At 41.1% G+C, this 18,658-nt stretch overlaps 1 protein-coding gene and 1 long non-coding RNA gene across 7 annotated transcripts in view; one reads left to right on the plus strand and one right to left on the minus strand.

The window, feature by feature from the left end:
- The window catches only part of PDE11A (phosphodiesterase 11A), a 415,084-nt gene that overhangs the window by 382,922 nt on the left and 13,504 nt on the right, over positions 1-18,658 (plus strand). The window contains exons 18-19 of the mRNA XM_060152569.1: positions 850-924; positions 6,265-6,348. Of these exons, the coding sequence (XP_060008552.1) occupies positions 850-924; positions 6,265-6,348 (159 nt within the window). The remainder of the gene's footprint in view (positions 1-849; positions 925-6,264; positions 6,349-18,658) is intronic.
- Positions 1-18,658, minus strand: part of LOC132522272 (uncharacterized) — a 201,060-nt gene that overhangs the window by 100,353 nt on the left and 82,049 nt on the right. For all 6 annotated transcript variants that reach the window (XR_009541141.1, XR_009541140.1, XR_009541142.1 and 3 more), the window contains exon 3: positions 821-996. This is a non-coding gene — a long non-coding RNA (uncharacterized LOC132522272). The remainder of the gene's footprint in view (positions 1-820; positions 997-18,658) is intronic.

Raw genomic sequence — 18,658 nt, forward strand, 5'->3', positions numbered from 1 at the left:
TTCTGACCATCCACACTAATTGATGAAAAGTAGAAAAATATGTGTCCTTACTTTGGAAAAAATCTCTGTGGTTTGGGGTAGAACAGCCATTCCATTGTGCTGTACCAGCTAGAACCCACCATAAATAAACACTGTTATTTAGTACATGGATTGAGACAGCCTGAAGACCAAATCACATTCTTCAGACTACATCATAACACACTGTAAAAGTCTGGTATGAACAGTGAATCTAGCATTAGTTCTGCCCCTTGACTGATGGCTACTGTAGGAAGTAAGGGGTGGGCCCTGGGTGTACCTGTTCCAGAGTGCACATAAATACTGGTAGGGTGACGTGGTTAAGGAGTTTTTGTGATGGCAAGATGAAACCAAACTAAAATACAGGTATGTGACAGTAAAGAATCTGCACAGAAACAACCGAAAGTTGGCTGAATTATTATTACAAATATAGTATAATATATTATAATAACATCAGTTATTATTAGATTATTATTTGCTTCATTTTTCTGGATAAGAACATTTCCTGCTTTGAAGGTGGGAACCTTGTGCCTCATGTGTATATATAAGCTCTACCGTCAGAGATGGTCTATCGGCATGTGTTTAAGGATACATTGCAACTGTACTTCAATTCTGTTTCAACAAAAATAAATAAAAAAGCATTGCACAAGTTCTTCTGATTAAAAGGAAATCAGTTTCATTGATTAAATTCTATAATACCTTCAAACACAAAAGATTAAGCTTTTTAAATGATTGTCTGTCTTGAAGATAGCTACCATACACATAAGCCAGAAATAACTTGTGTCTCGTGATGAATTACACATACCTGTCAATTTAAATATTTCTGTGTTTCAGGTGGCTGAACTTGTAACCAGCGAGTTCTTTGAACAAGGAGATCGGGAGAGAGCAGAACTCAAACTCACTCCTTCAGTAAGTTCTTCTTTTTCTTATGACGTATTTACCCTTTCAAATGACATTTTCAAAAATAACTTCAAATCGCACCTTGAAAATGGGAAAGACAGAGAATGGATTTAAGGAATCACTCTTTAAAGCTTTCATTGAACTTAGATGCTAAACACTTATTCCCAGGTTTCTGATTAACAGGGCTGATCTACTTAACAAGCATTTCCTGTACTCCCACAGTGGGAGAAGTAGGCGCAAGGGAGGATCGCAGAGTAGTATTTGAATAACACAAAGCCTAGGGCTGGCATTTCATATGTAATCAGTGGCTACTTTGAAACAGAAATACAGAAAAAAATTAAAGGCAAGCAAGCTGTCCAGGCTTGATGGGCTAGAACAGGCAGGTGCAGTAAATAATGGATATTCTGGATTTTACTTTCCAATTTTGAACTTTCCAAAATCCCAAAAGCAAATCAAGTCTCTGTTTCTTTTCCTTTTTTTGCGAAATGAAAAGTTGCATCTGGGGAACTAAGTTCTGCTGATTGAAATGCTATTTAGATTGGATTCATCCATTCAATTATTATTTGAGAATGCTTACTGTAGGCTAAGGATGATTCTGTTTTTACTAATCAGGAGACAAAGACATAAATGCCTCAGTCACCACCCTCAAGGAGAGGGCGGCCTCTTTATTCTTAATGAATGGGTAGCTTCAAACCACCCAACGACTCAAAGAATGGTCCAGAGTATTCTAAAGCCTGCCACAGCACAGAAGATTCATTGCAGCTCAAGGAATGTGTTAATTGTCAAGAATGTCTGTTTATGAGGATTCAAATCAACTCAGTTTTGAATATTTGGCTTTATTTATAAGATCTTCAAGTTTTAAAACACCTTTCTTTGCTGACATTTAAAGACAAGGAAAAGCAGCAGAACTAGCGCCTAGCTTAAAGAACTCACAGACTTACTAATTTTGACTATTCTGTATTTGTTGTTTACCTACAAAGGTCAGAAAGACTACGTAAGTTAAAACACCCATCAATTATTTTAGTTTCCAAAGCAATATCTATTTATACTGTTTTCAACACATCCCTTTGTTCTTCTTTGGTGATGTCACCAAATTTGGTTACAAAATACAGATACTAGATTGGGATACATAGTTAACGTGTAAAACGTAGCACAACTCAAATTTCTGTCAACTATATGTATATCTATTTTCAAATAAAAGCTTTTCTCCTCTTTAAAAAACTGTTTCAGAGGCCTCCTCTGAAGGGTTTACAATGCAGCAAAACCACAGGTTATTTAATTAAATGAAAAAAGTACGAGTCAGGGCTTCCCTGGTGGCACAGTGGTTGAGAGTCCGCCTGCCAATGCAGGGGACACGGGTTCATGACCCGGTCTGGGAGGATCCTGCATGCCGCGGAGTGGCTGGGCCCGTGGGCCATGGCCGCTGGGCCTGCGCGTCCGGAGCCTGTGCTCCACAACGGGAGAGGCCACAGCAGTGAGAGGCCCGCGTACCACAAAAAAAAAAAAAAAAATGAGTCAATTGACAGCATTGGCAAGCTGGCGGGTGCAGTGGTGCAGCACTAAGGAATTTTTGTAGGCTCAGGTAGGGGTTTTTCTGGAGACATAAATGAAATTAATTTTGTGGTGGATACATAGCTGTAAGTGCTGCTCTCTCCCCACAAAAGCCTACTTAACACGGCTGATGACTATCTCCTCAGGCCTAACTGCTGTGGCAGGGCTATCCCACATTAGTGCTTTTCCAGAAATGTCTGGAAATGCACACACCCAGACTGGACACCTGCTGTGCCCATTATTCCATGATATTTAGGAATAAAATTGTCCAAGAGCCCTTTCAGGTGTCATAGTCCTAAAGGTCACCAGAGTAACTTCATGAAGATAAAGGCTAATGTGGGCAACATCCAGATTAATACTGGAAGCAGTGAGTCAGTTAACAGCACATGCTTGAACACCTTCAAGTATCAGGCATGAAGCTGGACACAGTGCATCCAGCCATGAGCAAGGCACCATCTTCCTTGCCCTCAAGAAGCTTGTCAACTGCTGGGAAATATAGACATCAAATAAATAATCACCAATAATCAATTACAAGATGCAAAATTCTGTTAAGGGAAAACACAGGACAAAGTGGTATCTCACATACTCATCAAACATTTGTTAATAAGTGACTAGTCCAGAAATGACCCCTTACAGTTATGGTCAACTGATTTTTGGCAAGGGTGCCAAGATAATGCAATGGGGGAAAAATAATCTTTTCACCAAATGGCACAGGGACAATGGGATATCACATGCAAATGAAGATGGACCCTATCTCTCACCATAGCCTAAAATAAACTCAAAATGTATCATAGACCTAAATGTTAGAGCTAAAACTATAAAACTCTTAGAAGAAAGCAAGATATAAATCTTCTGGATTGGATTTGGCAATGGTGTCTTAGATATGATACCAAAAGCACAACAAACAAAAGATAAAATAGAGAAATTGGATGTCATCAAAACTTAAAACTTTGTGTGTTGAAGGACACTATCAAGAAAGTGAAAAGACAACTCACAGAATGGGAAAAATTATTCACAAAGCATATATCTGATATGGGCCTAGTATCTAGAATATATAACAACTATTGCAACTCAACAATAGAAAGACAACCCAATTTTTTAAATGCGTAAAGGATCTGAATAAACATTCCCCTAAAGAACATATATAAATGGCCAATAAGCACATGAAAAAAAAATGTTCAAAATCATTAGTCATCAGGGAAATACAAATCAAAACCACACTGAGATACCACTTCACACCCACTAAGATGACTATAATCAAAAAGACAATAACAAGAGTTGGCAAGGATGTGGAGAAATTGGAACTTTTTGTGCATTGCTGGTGGGAATTTAAATGATGCAGCTGCTTTGGAAAACAGTTTGGCAGTTCCTCAAAACCTTAAACATTAGAGTTACCATGTGGCCAGCAATTCTACCTCTAGGTATAGCCCCAAGAGAAATGAAAACATACATCCACACAAAAACTTGAATGTTTGTTGTAGCATTATATATAATATCCAAAAAGTAAAAACAACCCAAATGTCCATCTACTGATGAGTGGATAAATAAAATATGGTATACAATAGTGATACAAGGGAATATCATTTGGCAATAAAAATGATTGAAGTGCTGATGCATGCTTACGGGGTGAACCTTGAAAACATTATGCTAGGCGAAAGAAGCTGGTCACAAAATACCACATATCATATGATTCTATCTACATGAAATGTGCAGAACAGGCAAATCCATAGAGGTAGAGAGTGAATTAGTGGCTGCCTATGGCTTGGGGGGTTTGAGGAAGAATGAAGAGCGACTGCTAATTGATATGTGATTTTTTTTTCCTTGGGGTGATAAAAATGTTCTAAAATTGACTGTGGTTGGACTTCCCTGGTGGCACAGTGGTTAAGAATCCACCTGCCAATGCAGGGGACACAGGTTTGAGCCCTGGTCCTGGAAGATCTCACATACCGCAGAGCAGCTAAGCCCATGCGCCACAAGTACCGAGCCTGCGCTCTAGAGCCTGCGAGCCACAACTACTAAGCCCGCGTGCCACAACTACTGAAGCCCGTGCGCCTAGAGCCCGTGCTCCACAACAAGAGAAGCCACCGCAATGAGAAGCCTGTGCACTGCAACGAAGAGCAGCCTCCACTTGCTGCAACTAGAGAAAGCCCGCGGGCAGCAATAAAGACTCAACACAGCCAAAAATAAAAATAAATAAATAAATTTATTTAAAAAAAATTGTGGTAATGGTTGCACAGCTAATTGTGAATATACTAAAAACCAGTGAATTAAAAACAAAATAACTATATACTATGCACCAGAAACAGTCATTAAATAAATTTAAAAATCTCAGATAACAATGAGAGCTAGAGAGGATAAAACAGAGTAATATTTTTTATTTTTATTTATTATTATTATTTTTTTTTTTTTTTTTGCGGTACGCGGGCCTCTCACTATTGTGGCCTCTCCCGTTGCGGAGCACAGGCTCTGGACGCGCAGGCTCAGCGGCCATGGCTCACGAGCCCAGCCGCTCCGCGGCATGTGGGATCTTCCCGGACCAGGGCATGAACCCGTGTCCCCTGCATCGGCAGGCAGACTCTCAACCACTGCGCCACCGGGGAAGCCCCAGAGTAATGTTTTTTAAAGGAACATTTTGGACCAAGATTCATGCAGTTCACAAGAACTAGCCCTTCCTCCAGCATATTTCAGAGTCTTCTCCAAATGCCTAGTCCTCCTTCCTGATATTTATGTTTCACATTACAATCAAGGATGAACAGAGCCCGTAGGAGACAGTGACCTCCTCTCTAATTTGGAGGTATTTTCCTCAGCGGCGCCCTTCTATCTTCTGTGACCTCAGCGGCTAGTGATTTGGGCCCCACCCACTCCCACCCTTGTTCCTAAGTCTGAAGGATGCAGGATTTCTCAACATATCTGAACCAAGGAGATGTTGTGAATCTGCCCTCACAACCTATGTGAATGCCAAAATGATGTGGATGCCACATTTTATTTAGAAAAAAGATGAAACCTACTGTAAGACCATAGGCAGGGCAGGGTTGCTTCTTAGACCCTGGCCTGACTCCTTAGGAATAAAGGGAGGGACAGTCTCACTGGCGTAGAACAGGCAGTGTTTGTCCGAGGACTCTATCTCAGCCATCCAATTCCAACTGATTGTCTTTCTTTTTATGTCTGCCCAACGGAATATGTCACTTCTTTTTCTCTAAGTTTTCTAAACATTATAATATCATAAGGTTTAAAGGCTGGGAATGAGGAGAGAATGGGTACCTGCCCCCATCATCCATCCAGTGACAGATAAAAATTTAGGAATTTATTCATGACAGGACCTTATTGAGAAACACAAAATTGTCCCCACCCTGAAAAATTAATACAAATAATTTCTATTTAAAGTGAAATTGCTCTTAAGGATCTTTTCCGATCTATCCCACCCTCTCTCGCTATAAAAATAAAAGCCTGCACTATTTTTGTAGCAAAAAAAAATCTCCCCTTCCTTTGACTTGTACCCAATTCCCAGTGACCTGATGACTTGATTTAGTGGCAGTTACCTATAACTGAAGACAGATTTTGGCCCCAAGGAGTTGCATGCTATAAAGTTCAAATAAATTCATTTACAAATCTCATAAAAAGAGGTGAAAATACTTTATTTCTCATCATAGATAAAGGAAAAGAAAGTACGTGTAAAGATCGATTGTCATTTGTGACGTGTTCAGTTGGTAAAAATCGGATCATTGTGACAAAGTGTTTGGCAAAGCGCCTGTAAAAGACTCCAGTGTAATAAAGCAAGGTTCTCCTCCCCCATTCTAGGCTATTTTTGATCGGAACCGGAAGGATGAGCTGCCTCGGTTGCAACTGGAGTGGATCGATAGCATCTGTATGCCTTTGTATCAGGTAATCATGACTTGGGAGGGTCTGTGTGTCCTGACCGAGCCAGGAAAGAAGAGTGTGTATACTGCACTTTCAGAAGTATTAGTTTTAGGACACCCTTCCAGGGTATGTATGTTGCCTAAAGAGGTTGCAGCTTATCTTTTCTCAGATTTCTGATCGGTCCCCCGGGAAGATTTGGTACTCGGAGGCCAGAGACCTGAGTTCTTCCTGGGCCTCAACTCCCTCATCTATAAACCAAGGACAGTAATATTTTATCTCAGTATTTCCCAAACTGTGCCCCATGGGACATAAGTATCCACCCATAACTTTTCAGAAAAAGCTCTCAGGCCCAATAATTAGGGAACCTCTCCTGCACATTAAAATACTGAAGGCTTGGAGAAGTCCTTTGGAAAAGAAACATGTTTAACCTTGATTAATTCTGAATTTCTCAAACATTTGACCATAGAAATCTCATTCAGTTTTTTTACGTTTTTCTTTTACTTTTATTAATATCATGTTAGACATGAGAGTTCCATGGTTTTCTGCTCTGACCCCATGGTCTGGGCCACAGGGTTTTGAAAAGCCCCTTCCATCTTGCGCCTCTGTCTGAGATGCATGACAAACGGCAACCACTGAACCCTGAGCAAGGCGCAGTCCCTGTTTCCAGCCCTGCTGCATGAGTTTGGGACCCTGCTCCTGGCAAGGAGACTAGTGTCATCAGCTTTGAATGTTCACACTCCACTTTTTGAGTAGAATTAGGGCTGACATGGGTTAACACTCACAGTTTAGTGTGCATTGGCTTTTAATTCTGCTTCTAAGTATATGCTTTCATGTGTAAAACCTGGCCAGTTCTTTACCCCCTACCTACCTCAATCAGACTGAGCTGCTGTTTTAACTTCAAAGTGAGAAACACATGCAGGGAAAGCAAAACGGCTTCATTCCTCACTCTGTCTAACTCCATTAAAAACACAGTATTGTTTTTTAAGGACCTCACAACCATTAAGTTTGAGGCTTATCTACCACTTCACTTTCAGCACTTTTAGGGACTGCTGAGCCCTGTCACATTACTCTAAAAAAAATAAAAGTAAAAAATAAAAAAACCTAGAATACTATCTTGAAGATGGAAATGTAATTTTTAATGACTATAAGCAACAAAAGTAAGTTCTTATTTGTATTATATTATCCATTAAATACATGACAGCATAAAATCAGACAAGTAAAGCTTTAAAAGAATCTAGAATAGATTCTTTTAGTTATATATGGGACATAATGCTCTTTTATTTAATAATGAAAGTTTGGATGAAAAAATCAAGAATGATGTCTACGATATTATAAGAGGATCCTCAACTCTCTTTTGTCCCATCTGCGTCTCCCACCCTCACTCCTCTGGTGTCTCTGAATAAGCTGGGTCCCCATGTGTAAGGCACATCGCTGTTGTGTCAGGTATACCTTGCTTTGCTAAATTGACCTTGACCACCCATGTTGAATTATTTTTTAACATTATTCATTTTGCTGTGCACACTTAGGCCATAAATGAGATGAATTCTTGAAATTAATAAATTCCTTTTACTGTGGGTAAAGCTTAGGAGGATGAAGACATGTATTTGTGGGGCTGATAGATTTTTGGTATTAGTCTGAAAAGCTACTTTGGAATGAATCCAACTCCACACACCCTTCCTATGTGATTAGTTACAGTAAATGCTGGAAAGGACTCTCGTGTGCTTTTCCATGTTAATTTAAGTGTTTCATTACTGGTTCACAATCATTTGGGCTTACCTTTATACTTCCCATTAAATACTTTGAAATCTTCAGGTTAAAAAGGAAGTTACTTGAATTTCAAATGAAAATAGCAGCTTCCAGAATTTAAGGAGTAATATTAACCCATCATATTATCATTCCTGATTTTTCACATCTGTTTTACTTTACTCCCTATCTGTGACATTAGATACACCTGCTATTTTTATCCACAGGAAATTGACATATAGAAAGCTTAAGTGACACTCCCACCAAATTCGCTTTGTCCTACTCATCTGTGGCCTTGGTTTTGATGTAATGGCCTTTCTACTGCCTCACTTCACCTCTGCTGGATGTCGTCCCACAATCTTTTCTTATTTAACTGGGGAAAGTCATGGCATTTAAAGAGGAATGCGGAAGGAGCTGTTTATAAAAGTTCATATTCATACCTGCTGCTGGATCTTCTCAGTGAACAAAGCATGAAAATCATGCTCTTTTTTAAAATTCCTTATCATCACTTATTTTTTTAATCTCATGGATTTCATTTATAAATTCTTTATAATGCTTTATAATTTATATATATATATATATAATATATATAATTTTGAAACCAACATTTCAAAAAGCCCTCAGACTGAAACCTTGCAGAGTGACTTTAAGTATGCCCCTTGAGAGTCCTCATTTTGTCCCATCTCAAGCAGTTGGGTATTTTTTATTATTTAACTGTGAGAGTTAATGTGAGATTATTTAATCTCACATTAACTGTTGATGCTCCAGAAAGGTAATGGAATCCCTCAGTGGGCAGGAATCACCATGAGTACGAAGACACAAAATCTTGAGGAAATGACTCACGAAGCAAGGAAGGTCCCTGCTATGACACTGGTCAAATGTCACAATGTCTGCAGGAACTCAGGTTGTTGCTGAGAGGTCAGTTTGGGGTTTTTAATGTGAAAGTGCAGTGATAAGGAGTCTGAGAGGACAGAGGCAAACGGGAAGGTATGCAGATGGCATGAATCCCAGACTGTGAGAGACAACATAGTCTGCATTACGGAACAGAAGAATCCAACGTGGCTTTGCTGAGTCAGTCTGGGCAGAGGGCAAAAGGATACACAACAGTAGCTATGAGACCAAGAGATGTCATTGTAATGGCCAGGGCCCTGCTGACCCCAAGGTGGGGCAGGTTTGGGTGGCAAGAAGCCTCATGTAGAGCCCGAAGCAAAATGACACGTACATCACGATGAGGACCCCCCCTTGCAGGAGGAGCAGTGTGGAGAGATGCGGTCCAGCAAAGGCAGAGGCCAAACAAAGGCACTGTGTGCTTGAGGCTTCTGGGCGCAGCCTGGGACAGGACGGGGCTTGTGGAGGTGAGGGCAGAGGGGCAGCCGGTCAGTAGATGCAGATATGGTTTTAGTGCAGCTTTTTGACTTCTTTGACTTTCACTGGGTAAATCGGTTTCACTTCATGGTTTTGAGAGGGTTGTGCTTGGTCAAAGTAGATCAAGCTCTTTCCACTTTCGCTCCAGTTTGCTGAGTTTTGTCTCTGCTCCAAGCAAAGGGTAGATTATCAATACTCTCTGGTGCCTGAAGGGCTGTTTATAGGTGGAAACCCACAAAAAGTACACCGGTACATTTTGGATGCCCATTACACTTAAAATCAAAACTCTTACCTCTGGGACAACTTCAATTTCCAATCTGTGCCTGTGTTGAGGGAAAACAAGGAGAACCCCCCAAACCCCCGAAATCTATTCAATAAGTTTCCTAAGCAATCTAGCAATTGACTGAAAGTGACTGGCAGAAAATACATAGATATATCTAATAAAGTAATGGGTAGGGAAAGAATATGCAGAGAACAGTCCCAGACCCATGGATGATTCTATAGTAGGGAGATTTGACATGCTTATATACATATGTTTATATGTAAGTATAAAATTCTCCAGAACTTGCTCATCTTTTTAAGCTTATGATTCCAAACTTTTCCTTAAAAAAAAAAAATAGAAAATTGTCCTGACAGGCAGAAGTCATGATTTATCTGTGACAGCATTTAAATCAGGAAACATATAGGAAGCCAAGAGTGGGCAGGGAACCATCAAAGCGTGTTCCCCCAAGAGAAGACTAAAACCCTAGTTAGTTAGCTCTGTCCTAGCAGGGTATCTCCGAGGAATACATTGACATCTGATTCCTGTGCTTTCTGCTGTCTTTGCACCCCGCTGGGGATCCATTAGCTTGCTGCTCAACATCTTTGGAGGAATAAAAAACAAAAAGAAAGAAAGAAAAAAAAAACAGGCACTATCAAACTTTGAAGTCACTGCTGCGCCAGCCTTAGGGATAAACAGAATACCTGATGTGGCGGCGTCACACTGAGCCTCTCTTTGCAATAGTGGGCAAAGTTTTTGCCCTTTATTTTCATTCTCAACTCAAACCTCAGTGTACCTAGAATTTCAATGATACACTGTAAATCATTATAAATCTTCTGTTTGTTAAGGATTGAGGGATTTAATTTTTATTATGAACATAATCAGATTTTCAGCTTATCTCAAACTGGCTCTTGATTTTGGAGTGTTTGACAGATAATGAAAACGGCTTGACTTGGACAGGATCTAGCTGGAATAATTCTCTCTCTCCATTAAAAGAAGAGTTAGGCAAGAGTGTTGTCTCTTTATAAAAATGTCATGGGGTTTCTGCAACAGGCAGGGCTTCTGAAGTTATGGTAACAGTGATTTTTGACTTTTTTTCTGCCTTCAGCTGTAATGGTTGTTTTGGAAAATGCATTCCATCTGATGCAGTTATTAGTATGCTCTCTGGGGACTTCCCCAGCGGTCCAGTGGTTAAGACTTCGCCTTCCAATGCAGGGGTTGTGGGTTTGATCCCTAGTCGGGGAGCTAAGATCCCACATGCCTTGTGGCCAAAAAACCAAAACATAAAACAGAAGAACAAATTCAATTAAGACTTAAAAAAATTTTTTTTAAATATGCTCTCTGAAAAGAAGGGAGGAAAAAAATCTTTAAAATATAGTTGAAGTTGTAGAAACTGGGAGTTAGAATTGATAAACTGGAAAAGAGGAAGTAAGGTGCTACTCCAAGACAATTTTTCTGGACACCAATAAAAGTACTTCAGAAACAACTCAGTGTTCCCCAGATGGCTCGTGCCTTGTGTTCAGGTTTTTTCAAAAAAGAAAAAGTAGTGAGCTACAGAGTGACTAGTTAGAATATAACATCATCTCCTCTTAAAAACCTACAAGGAATGGAATGTGGTTAGAGAGGGAAACAATTTCATCCCATACTTAAAAAAAAAGCAGGACACCACCCAAATCAGTTTCCTGTAAATGTTATCTGTACGACTTCTAGTATTCCTGTGAATGAGAGAAAGAAATAGTTGAGGCTGATTTCTTATTTGCCCTACAAAGGGGGGACATATATGGAATGACATCATATATAACTTGAAAAACTCAAGAAGAAAAAAAGAAAGGGAGGGAGGGAAGGAGAGAGGGAGGAAGGGAGGAAAGAAGGGAGGGAGGGAGGAAGGAAGGGAGGGAGGGAAGAAAATAACTTCCTGTATTCTCTATAATTTATATTTATCTGGCTCCACCTTTTCCTGGTGATGGGCGGGGGGGGGGGGCGCGGTGTTCAGGGACTGGTACTTAAACTTGACAATTAAAGTATCTCAATTCCTTCCGGTTAAAACAAGTCCTTGGGAAGACTAAAATGTGAATTGTTCCCAGTCAGAACCATTTCTTCTCCCCAGCTGACATCCAGGTGCCAGGAGAGCTCACCTGTCTTTGTAAGGGTTCTGTGACTGGAGGGAGAGGGACCGAGTGCACATGCAGCCTCTGGGGTCAAGGCTCTGGGCGTGATGCCCAGCTGGCCTCTGGGACTGTGGGGTGGGCCCAGTGAGCACTTCGTGGAGGGCCTGACCACTGGCTCTGGCTGCTGCAGACCCCGGTCCATGCAGACCATGGCAAGCCGCTACCAGCTTCCTGCTCAGCTGGTTCTCTGCCATTGCTCAGCCTGTGGCACGCATGAACCCCCAGCTACTTTCTCTTCACCCTGCCATCCACACAAGAGTGTCCTCGGTTCTTTCTAATATGCCACCTGGGTAGTGCCAACTCCTTCTAGGAAAGTTCTGTCATTTTCCTGAATTAGGCTCTGAGATTCAAGAGACAAGCCTTCCCCTCACCCCCAGGGTTCGACCCCCAGGGAACACAGAGCCAGGACACTCACTTCTGATCCCATTCCCCCCCCCTCACTCCCTTTCTGTCTCTCTCCCTCCTCCTCCCCTCTCTAACACCCAGAGTGGAAAGTTTTTGAATTTCCTTTTCCTAGTTTAATGGGAACTCTCCTTATATAGTCTCCTCTGTGCTCCCCACTCCAGAACTTTGTACTCAGACTTGATGATTTGACCTAGCCAGGCTCGGTTCCTAAGAGATAGAGTTCTGGAATTTAGAAATCCCTTTTCTCACCACGCAAAGCTGGCATTGAGAGTTATTCTCTCTGAAAGCTAGGTGATGATAGTTCGCTGTTTCTAGCTGGGAACCACTGCTTGCCTGGGGGAGGAAAGCCTACTGAGCTAATGGGTGGGAAGCCACTGGCATCACGATTCAAGCAGAACGAAAATACATTGGTTTAATATTTTCAAATTATTGTCCTTGTTACATATGCTATATCCAAATCTGAGTGCTGATAGGAAAACCTGTTCAAAATTTTCTATGTACTATTAGTCAAGTACAAATGGAAGAGAAATATAAACAGTCAGAAGTGTCAGTTTTATGTAGTTTATACCCTGTCTTCCAAACTTTTGCCAAAATGATCTTCCTTTTTAAAAAAATATCAGATCATGGTATCCTCCTGCTTAAAAACCTCAGGTTACTACCACAATCTATAAGATACCTTCCAGATTCCTGGGGTTAACCCTCTCATTCTGAGGCTCCCTGCCTCTTGGCCTCATCTCCTGTTACCCACACACCATTTGCCCCAAAGCACAGGACTCACGAACGCTTTTGTCCATTTTGCCTTTGCTTATACCTCCCTCCTTCTTCTTTCTGCCTGGAAGAGGACAGCTCAAACTGTCACCTCCTCTGTAAAACCTTTACTCCTCCTCAGCATTTCCACTCTACCTATCTCTTCATAACCACACGCAACACTCTGTGTTGTGGTCATCTTTCTGTCTGTCTTTTCTGTCTTTCTTCCCTGTTGGACTAGTTTCTTGGGACCATCATATTCTTGGTACCCAGAATGGTGCCTAAGTATATTCAAACTGCTGTTTGTTGAATAAATGAGTGAAGAAACAGAAGAGTGAACGATGAGACACCGGACGCAGAATTAATAAGCAGTGGAATGTACGAAGTAGGGTTATAATGTCATTTTAAATTATCATCTGTAAATATATAAAACCTTTCATCAGAGTGTGCACTGCTATATTACTGCCCATAATCTGAAGTATATGGCCTATGATGTCTTCTTAGAAAGTGGTTTAGGGCTTCCCTGGTGGCGCAGTGGTTGGGAGTCCGCCTGCCGATGCAGGGGACACGGGTTCGTGCCCCGGTCCGGGAAGATCCCACATGCCGTGGAGCGGCTGGGCCCGTGGGCCATGGCCGCTGAGCCTGCGCGTCCGGAGCCTGTGCTCCGCAGCGGGAGAGGCCGCGGCGGTGCGAGGCCCGCGTGTCGCAAGAAAAAAAAAAAAAAAAAAAATTGCAAAAAAAAAAAAAAGAAAGTGGTTTAGTTCTCATCATGGTTGAATTGGTCCTTAATTCTAGCATAAAAAGACCAGTTTATAGCCATGAATTTTTCAGGGCTTTGACTTTTTCAGCTAGGAAATACATGAAATTTTCTTTTTTCCAGCACTGGCAGAAAATATAGTCTTCTCATTATTTTAGTATTCAAGTTGATAGGGAGAGCTAGCACATATACACAGATTTCAAGAAATATTATATATTATCTAAAACACTAAATTATCATGATTAAAATATAATTGTTCGACTTAGAAGACTTTTCAGATCCTTTAGTGCCTAACAGTTATCAATGCAAACACGAAATAACAATGTGCTCTGTAGGGTGAAGTGCTGAATAGCCCAGAGGGCTCATTAAGAGAAGAACATTAAAGTTCATGTCGCTTTCTGCATCAAGCATGGTATGTGGCTGGTGAAGGCATTTCACACCCTTGGCTACATCTCAGAGTTCTTCCTGAATACCTGACATGCCAGGCTGTTTGATTTGGAGAGTTTTCCACCTCCAAAAAATGACTTTGACTTGATAAAGCAACCAGCTCTGTATACATTTTCTTGTAAATAAAATGGACTTTGGTTTATTTCACGCAGCTTTTAAAAACCTGTTCTTTATACAGTAGGACTTAATTTCTATTCATATGCATTTTATGAGCTCAAAACTGCCATCATGAATCTATATTAAAACGCTGGAATCAGGTAAAAAAAAGTTACAATATACTCCCTAATAAGGCTTTTTTTTGGGGGTGGGGGGCGCGTTGGTTCTTCGTTGCTGCACGCGGGCTTTCTCTAGTTGTGGCGAGCCGGGTCTACTCTTTCGTTGTGCTGTGCTGGCTTCTCTTTGCGGTGGCTTCTCTTGTTGTGGAGCACAGGCTCTAGGCACGCAGGCTTCAGTAGATGCATCAGGCGGGCTCAGTAGTTGTAGCACATGGGCTTCAGTAGTTGTGGCTCACGGGCTCTAGTGCACAGGCTCAGTAGTTGTGGCGCATGGGCTTAGTTGCTCTGCGGCATGTGGGATCTTCCCGGACCAGGGCTCGAACCTGTGTCCCCTGCATCGGCAGGCAGATTCTTAACCACTGCGCCACCAGGGAAGTCCCCTAATAAGGCTTTTGAGGGTAGAATTTAAGATAAGATCTACTTCTCCCTATCCAGCTGACCAACATAAATAACTCTTTTTAAAAGTGTTTATGCTTTGAAATCACAAAGCTAAAAATCACTTAACTGCAAGTCCATACAAGGCTTGGAATGTTGTCTTTACTTAAGTTACTTTCCAGTTCCTCAAGAAAGCGTATTTTAAACGTGGATTTACGTCTTCTTCATGGTCCTCTCTTCTGTGACTCTCTAAAGAAGAAAAAGGAAAGAAGGAAGAAAGGAAGGGAGGGAAGGAGGGAGAGGAGGGAGGGAAGAAGGGAGGGAAGAAGGGAGGGAGAAAGGGAGGAAGGGAGGGAAGGAGGGAGCGAAAGAGGGAGAAAGAGAAGAAAACTTGCATTTTTCACTAGGAAATGAATCAAGTCCTCTTTTAAAGACTGTGTTTTGCATTCTAAGTGCCTCTCCAAAATCTCTGAAATTTAAAGTTCATTTGAAGGGTCAGCATTGTTTTTGCTGCTGGGAAGTGAGGCATGAGATAAACATAAAGCATTCTTATTACGCTATTGCCAACAGAATCCTCTGTATTATTCAAAATGTCTCCTAAGAGAATTCAAGGAGGCAATATCTGGATCCTCAGCTCTCACTATTCTTATATTTCGTTATCAGAGCCGCAGCCGTAAAAATATTAAATAAATCACTCCAGGCACATTGCCCCATCTTAGCGAGCAGATGTGCTCAGAGGGAGCCAGGCTCTCAACCTCATGTACAATGAACATGGCAGCCCAGCTGTTGAGTCTGGTAGCCAGAGTCTAAAACGAAGTTAAAGACTTCTATCTGACTGAGTTTTTGGAAAAGAAGTTCAGTATTAAAGCCCATAAGAATACAAAGGTATCCTTATGCATACTTTTTCAATAAGCAGACATTTAGTGAATACTGACTATAGTGGCCACTGGATAGGGCTTAAATTTTAAAGTTTACAAAGCGCTTTTACATACACAATGTAATTTTACCCTAACCCTGTGAAGGAAGAAAATACTTCATTCTGAATCCTATAATGTCTAATAGTCTAAGTTTTATAAATGAGGAAACTGAAACCTACAGAAGCTAATGGACTTAACCAGAGTGAAGCAGTTAATACACAGCAGAGCCAGAATTTCGAAGCCAAGTCTTCTCAGCCTTACTTTGCTGCTTTTTCCCACTGCACTGCCCTGAGGAAGTGAAAGGTCATTCCATTAGTCCGGCAGTGCTCTACCTCTTTAAACCTCCCATTTACAAAGTAAAACTCTGAATTCTTCAGAGGGGAGGATACAGGGATCTGAGTAGAGATTCCAAGGAGAGTAATTGCTAGAGCACCGAATGGGCTACTGTAGGTTCTGTTCAACTGGTTACCAGAGAAATACTTTCTCAGAAAGACCTTATGTCAAATTGTCCTTGACCAAACACTTTCACCTGTAACTGAGTTGATGTTGCCAATAAAAGATGGTGGATTGACCTCCATAATTTATTCCACATCCTTCTGAGAATTCCATTCATAAAATAATATAGGAATTTTTTAAAGATACAAGCTTTCCTATGAAATGGGAAGAGGCTGGAAGAATTTTAAGGAGCATGATAGAAAAAGCCTACAATGCCTTGAACAGTTTGTAAGTAAGGGTATTAACAACGTGCGATTGAGGACCAGGAAGGAAATGAGGAGTACAGGAGAGAAAACACATGGCCTCAGAGCACACCTAAATCGTCAAGAGCAGACTGTGGGCAGAAGGAAGGACTCACATTCTCTTTTTCCTGTGATGCCCCTTCATACTGTTGTCTACATGCAAACACATTTTCATCCAGGTACACCAGTGTATTCTGCTTTGGCCACTTAAGATAAAGTTCAAAACATGCTTCCACATCCTTAACATAGTTTTCATATTGTCCTTTGAAACAGCAGCCTAGTATTCCAAACAGTGACTTGTCATAATTTATTCAGTCATTGCCTACTTTTTTTGGTTGTTTTGTTGTTGTTTTTGCTAAGTGACATAATTCTAAAATGAGTACCTTTGTTCAATATTTTATTGATTATTTAATGCTGTTAAGTGTGATTAGAAATAATAACGTTGCATTTCTTTAAAAAAAGATATAAACTCTCAAGGACAACAGAATGTGAGAGGGCATAAGATATCCTCAAATATTGGAGGCTGGAAAGGAAGTTATGTCCCAGGATGTCTGCAGAAGGGGACATCAACAGGAAGAGAGCTTATCTGTCTTTCAGAAGGAACAGGTTCAGGACTTTAAGGGTCCAAGTTCAGCCAAGAGGGGGTCTATTAATTTCCTACAGCTGCCTAGCAAAATACAAGAAACTGGGTGGCTTAAAACAACAGAAATCTATTCTCTCACAGTTCTGGAGACCAGAAATCAGGGTGTCAGAAGAGCTGGTTCTTTCTGGAGGTTCTGCGAGAGAATCCATTCCACGCCTCTCTCCTGGTTTCTGGTGGTTGCCAGGAGCCCTTGGCGTTCCTTGGCATGTAGCTGAATCCCTCCAATCTCCAACTCTGTCTTCACATGACATTCTGCCCTGTGTCTCTGTGTTCCTGTGTCTTCACATGGCCTTCTTTTATAAGGAGACCAGCCTTTGGATTTAGCTCCATATGCTCAGCTTTCTTTTCACGGTGATCACCCCTGGCTTGAAGGCTTGAATGAAAATAACTCCACTCTGCTGCTTTTTTAACACCTTTGGCCTTACAAAGTGACTTTCTTCTTGGAGCAAGTAGAATTGATGATAGTTAATATCAGCCTTTCCAAGAGTCTGAAACAAGGGAGATAGAGTATGTGGAAATGCTTCGGGAAAAGTAAACATTACATGCTAAAGCCCTCCATACATGTGAGCCATTATTCTTTTATCACCATTAATATCATCTCTAAGCTTCAATAGCCTCTGTTGGAAGTTTGGATAGTAAATAGCCAAACTGCTGGTCTCACTAAGGTGTAGTGCGTCTATAACAACATTTCCTGAGCACTTCTTATGTGCCAGGCACCAGACTGACTTTCCAAGCATTATCTGATTTAATTCTCTTAGCAATATCAAGTTAGATACTATCATCCCCCTTTTCAGATGTGAAAACTGAAGCTACAGAGTTTCTGTAATTTGCCCAAAAATACACAGATATTAAGTGACAGAGCTTTGATTTTTTTTTTTCTGCCTTCAAATCTGGGCTTGTAACCGATAGGACCTTACTGCCACCTGAGATGATGTGTGAGCAGGCATTAATGTTATACAAACCTCAGATCCTTATCAGGTCCCCTGAAACAGAAGCAACACGCTGTTGTCATACTAGAATGTTCATCTAACAGTGAGCTTGCAGATCATCTGTAGATGAGGGAAGTGAAACCTTGAAAGGTCACCCGTGGACCCGGCTTGACGGTGGCAAAGCTAGGTTTAGAAACCAAGACTTTTGACCTCCAGTGTAGGGTCTGTCCCAAGATACTCTTCCACGAACATATTGAAGCATATTGTCTCCAAGTGTTCAAAGCTATCCCGAGGGGACAGAGTTTAAAAAGGAAATCTATCTGAGTAGTGATGCAGATTTCAAACACACAGAAAGCAGATGGAAGCAGGGAGTTTGCTTTGAAGGACAGCATGGTGAACCAAGATGCCTCTAAGAACAGGGGAAATGGAATGAAAAGTCAGCAAACAAGGTAGAAAAGACAGCCCTGAGAGGGCCTGAGAAACTGAACAGAAAATCTGAAGGAAGATAAATGGATAATTTAACAGCCATTCAGTTTTTAAGAAAGACAAAGAACAAGCTACATTGCA

Source organism: Lagenorhynchus albirostris, chromosome 6 (assembly GCF_949774975.1).
Source record: "Lagenorhynchus albirostris chromosome 6, mLagAlb1.1, whole genome shotgun sequence".
Taxonomy (NCBI): domain Eukaryota; kingdom Metazoa; phylum Chordata; class Mammalia; order Artiodactyla; family Delphinidae; genus Lagenorhynchus; species Lagenorhynchus albirostris.